The sequence below is a fragment of the Salvelinus fontinalis genome, chromosome 8 (genome assembly GCF_029448725.1).
Source record: "Salvelinus fontinalis isolate EN_2023a chromosome 8, ASM2944872v1, whole genome shotgun sequence".
Lineage (NCBI taxonomy): Eukaryota > Metazoa > Chordata > Actinopteri > Salmoniformes > Salmonidae > Salvelinus > Salvelinus fontinalis.
In genome coordinates this window covers 39,312,192-39,317,191 of record NC_074672.1, presented here as the reverse complement: position 1 = coordinate 39,317,191, position 5,000 = coordinate 39,312,192, and the positions used below count along the sequence as shown (strand labels likewise).

General features: G+C 45.5%; 2 protein-coding genes across 5 annotated transcripts in view; one reads left to right on the top strand and one right to left on the bottom strand.

Moving 5' to 3' along the window:
* Positions 1-2,843, bottom strand: part of LOC129861227 (leucine-rich repeat and transmembrane domain-containing protein 1) — a 12,760-nt gene extending 9,917 nt beyond the window's left edge. The window contains exons 1-2 of the mRNA XM_055932452.1: positions 2,382-2,843; positions 1-367 (exon numbers count right to left, since the gene is read on the bottom strand). The exon at positions 1-367 is cut by the window's left edge and continues 24 nt beyond it. Of these exons, the coding sequence (XP_055788427.1) occupies positions 1-367; positions 2,382-2,388 (374 nt within the window). The 5' untranslated portion in view covers positions 2,389-2,843. The remainder of the gene's footprint in view (positions 368-2,381) is intronic.
* The window catches only part of cacna2d3a (calcium channel, voltage-dependent, alpha 2/delta subunit 3a), a 330,804-nt gene that overhangs the window by 276,306 nt on the left and 49,498 nt on the right, over positions 1-5,000 (top strand). The gene's annotated exons all lie outside the window — the stretch shown is intronic.

Here is a 5,000-nt window from a genome sequence, read left to right as displayed (position 1 = left end):
GATAGAGATCGTATTGGCCCTAGCAGTCTTCTGTCCAGTTCTCTCAGGGCGTTACTGGCCAGACTGAGACGTTGTAGCCCTCTCAGACCGAGTAGTGTAGAGGGAGACACAGACGTGATAGAGTTATTGGATAGGTCCAAAACACGCAGCAGGGGCGTGTCTCGGAATGCCATGGAACCCAGCCCTCGGATACGGTTGTCTTGGAGATGGAGTTCTAAAGTGTCGGGTTGGAGATGGCGAGGGATGTCATATAAACCCCGCCCTCGGCAGTCGACGACTTTCGTCCGGCCGTCACAGACACACCCCTTAGGACAGGAGAGGGATAGAGGGAGGAGGAGGGAGAGGAGGATAGATACTGCTACTACAGCTAGAGAGAGAGAGAGAGAGATCAGATACACACCTATTTACACAAACAACTTTACCGTCACACTTCATAGTCAATTGTGAAAAACCCATAAATATCTGAAAGTTTCTCTAGTTCAAAGACGAGATACATATCTTCTTCCCAAGGTCTGACACACACACACACACACACACACTCCCTACACTCACACCCTCCCCACACACACACACACCCCCCCCACATACACCCCCCCCCCCCACACACACACACACACACACACCCCCCCACACACACACACACACCCCCACACACACCCCCCCACACACACACACCAGATATTGGGTATCGGATCCTCTGCGGGCCTCATTGAAATAACTTCCTGTGACTGTTTGGTCTGGGACATAGTGGTATTTATAGTGTCAGGATCTGAGATACGGTGGGTAGATGTGATACTCTGACAGCGGCCTGGTAACACTCTTCATAGACACCAGACTTGAGTTGTAATAGTATCAGACAAGGTGAAAGGGGAGGTATGAGTGTGATGTCGTGGTCTCTCTCTCCAGCTGTGTAAAAAGCTTGTCAGAGAGGGTCATTATTTGTGAACTTGGAGGGTACCAACCAACGCCTCAGGTTAAGCACAAATGACTCACACGAATGTCATGTACCACATGACTTACCAGTGGTGGAAAAAGTACTCCATTGTCATACTTGAGTAAAATACTACTTGAGTAAAAGTCTAAAAGTATCTGGTTTTAAATGCACTTAAGTACAGTGGTGGAAAAAGTATTACATTTTCATACTTGAGTAACAGTAAAAAGTATGTTATACATCAAATTCCTTGTATTAAGCAAACCAGATGGTACGATTTTCTTGTTTTTTTATGTATTTCTGGACAGTCAGGGGCACACTCAGATCATTTACAAACAAAGTGTTTGTGTTTAGTGAGTCCGCCAGATCAGAGGCAGAAGGGATGACAACACGTTATTATTATAGGTGTGTGAATTGGACCATATTGCTGTCCTGCCTGAGCATTCAAAATATAATGAGTACTTTTGGGTGTCAGGGAAAATGTAGTGGAGTAAAAAGTTAAAGTTGTTAAAAATATAAATAGTAAAGTACTGAACAAAAAACTACTTCAACATATTTTAACTTAGTTACTTTACGCCACTGTGACTTACACACACACACAGACAGACAGACAGACAGACAGACAGACAGACAGACAGACACGCACAGACAGACAGACAGACAGACAGACAGACAGACAGACACGCACAGACAGACAGACAGACAGACAGACAGACAGACAGACAGACACGCACAGACAGACAGACAGACAGACAGACAGACAGACAGACAGACACGCACAGACAGACAGACAGACAGACAGACAGACAGACAGACAGACACGCACAGACAGACAGACAGACAGACACGCACGCACAGACAGACAGACAGACAGACACGCACAGACAGACAGACAGACAGACAGACAGACACGCACAGACAGACAGACAGACAGACAGACAGACAGACAGACAGACACGCACAGACAGACAGACAGACAGACAGACAGACACGCACAGACAGACAGACAGACAGACAGACAGACAGACACGCACAGACAGACAGACAGACAGACAGACAGACAGACACGCACAGACAGACAGACAGACAGACAGACACGCACGCACAGACAGACAGACAGACACGCACAGACAGACAGACAGACAGACAGACAGACAGACAGACACGCACAGACAGACAGACAGACAGACAGACAGACAGACAGACAGACAGACAGACAGACAGACAGACACGCACAGACAGACAGACAGACAGACAGACAGACAGACAGACAGACACGCACAGACACACACAAAGACATAATAACAATGTGCCGATAATATTGCCACTACATAGTCATTAGACAGAATTTCACTGTTGAGTTATTGAGTTGACAGATGTCCTCTAACAGTAGCCCTGCTGACGCTCCAGTGTTCCATCTATCTGTTATTTGTTCCACTGGTTCTCTTACCTGTCATATCCCCTGGCCAGATCAGTCGTTCTTGGGTGAGCGGAGAGCGGCGGAGGGGGCTGAAAGCTGGTTACTGATCCTTTAGCAGTCCAGTTAGAGCCTGATTAGAAGTCCGTGTAGCTTCTGGTTCAGTTCTGGTTAGCTTCCAATTAGCAATCTGTTAGCAATCCATGAGCTGTCCAGTTAGCCTTCTCGTTGAGGTTCGATCCTTAGCCGTCGGATAGCATGCGTTAGCAGCCACAGCTACGTTGGTAAGTTGTAGGGGGTTGGTATGGTAGAGCAATGCCCAGTGGGAGAGAGGAATAGAGGGGGTCAGGGATCAGCGACAGAAGCACTCAGTGCCCTCAGGACCCCAAGCCCTGACTCTGTGGGTCGTAAACCCCATCAGAGCAGAGAGATCAGAACAGAACAGAGCAGTAGCCTTCACTGCCAGCTAGCAAGCCTGGGAATAACAGCACAGGACTGACTCTCTCTCTCTCTATATATATATGTATCTCTCTCTCTCTCTCTCTCTCTCTCTCTCTCTCTCTATCTCTCTCTCTCTCTCTCTCTCTCTCTCTCTCTCTCTCTCTCTCTCTCTCTCTCTCTCGCTCTCTCTCTGGATCTATCTCATTGGCCAGCTTGGTTGTTTACTCACATGTCTGGTTATTCTCTCTCTATCTCTATCTCTTCCTTTCAATTCAATTCAATTCAATTCAAGGGGCTTTATTGGCATGGGAAACATATGTTAACATTTTCAAAGCAAGTGAGGTAGATAATATACAAAAGTGAAATAAACAGTAAAAATTCTCACTCTCTCTCTCTCTCTCTCTCTCTCTAGTCAAGCACGTTGTATTGAGTGTTGAGTGTGACGGTGTGTCATCTCACAGTGGACAGCTGTGCCTTTTTTAAAACACTGTACGCTCACACACACACACACACACACACACACACACACACACACACACACACACACACACACACACATACACACCTACATACTTATACACACAGTCATACATGCTTGTTCGTCTGGCTCTGATGACATTACGCTCGAGCCGCGGGCAGAAAGGCTTGCTGAACATGCCCTCAGCCACAACACACACACACACACACACACACACACACACACACACACACACACACACACACACACACACACACACACACACACACACACACACACACACACACACACACACACACACACATACACACCTACATACTTATACACACAGTCATACATGCTTGTTCGTCTGGCTCTGATGACATTACGCTCGAGCCGCAGGCAGAAAGGCTTGCTGAACATGCCCTCAGCCACAACACACACACACACACACACACACACACACACACACACACACACACACACACACACACACACACACACACACACACACACACACACACACACACACACACACACACACACACACAGCATGGATGTTAAGCTTTTGTGATATGCGTGTGTAAGAGGAGTTTGCATGTAAAAGGATTGTAAAAAGATTGCCTCTCTTGCTCGGAGGAAGCGTAGGAAGGCAGGCAGGAGATAGAGAAGGAGAGAGAAAGAGGCAGATTGAGCGAAATGAGGAAAACATTTTTAATGAAGGACGTTATTAAGCACAAAAGCTGATGACCAACCCTCCCTCCATCCCACATTTCATCCCTCCTCCATCCTTCTCTCATCCCTTCATCTTCTAACAGGGTTCACAGCCTTTCTCATGCTGCTCACAAGCTCTTTATATAACAAGCTTATAATTAGTGAATTTATTTCAGCAGATGCTTCACTACAACTGCACCGCACACACACGCACGTACACACGCACACACACGCAAACACACACACGAACACATGCACACACATGCACAAACACACACACACACACACAATGTTGCAATCGGTTATGGATAGCCCCGCAGTTTCCAAATGATATGGATTGAATATGAATAGACACCACAAGAATGTAATTCTCTGGATTTTGAAGTTTAGCAATTACACCTGGTCATCTGTAGCTCAGTTGGTAGATCATGACACATGCAATGCCAGGATAGAGGGTTTACTTCCTGGGACCACCCGTAGGTAAAAGCTATGCATGCATGACTATAAGTCGCTTTCAATGAAAGAGTCTGCTAGATGGCATACAGTATATACTGTATGTGTAAGCAATAATATTTCACAGGTCAGATATTGTGGTGGAAATGTTTTAAAATTAAAAAGATACATTTGTCAACAACACTTGAATGTGCTGCTGATATGTTCTTAATTGAGCACTCATTAGTTTAATGAGATATTATGGCTGTCAGGAAATATTTTAAATTACTGATTAGTGTTGTGTCAACCTGTGTTTTTTTTCATGGACACATCTTACTATTGGCTTAAATAATAAAACTGCTTCTGCACGACCCCTAATATTTAAATACAGCCCTAGTTACTATACAGGTGATGACGATGAAGAAGATGGTGGTAAGGAAGATGATGGTGAGGAAGATGATGCTGAGGAAGATGATGCTGAGGAAGATGATTGAGAGGAAGAGTATTATGATTATGATGATGATGATGATTTGAGGGGTTGAAAAGCGGATATTTGACTCGAGCATGATCAAGTAAAAAAGTAGGAAAACCCACATTCCCTAAAGCTA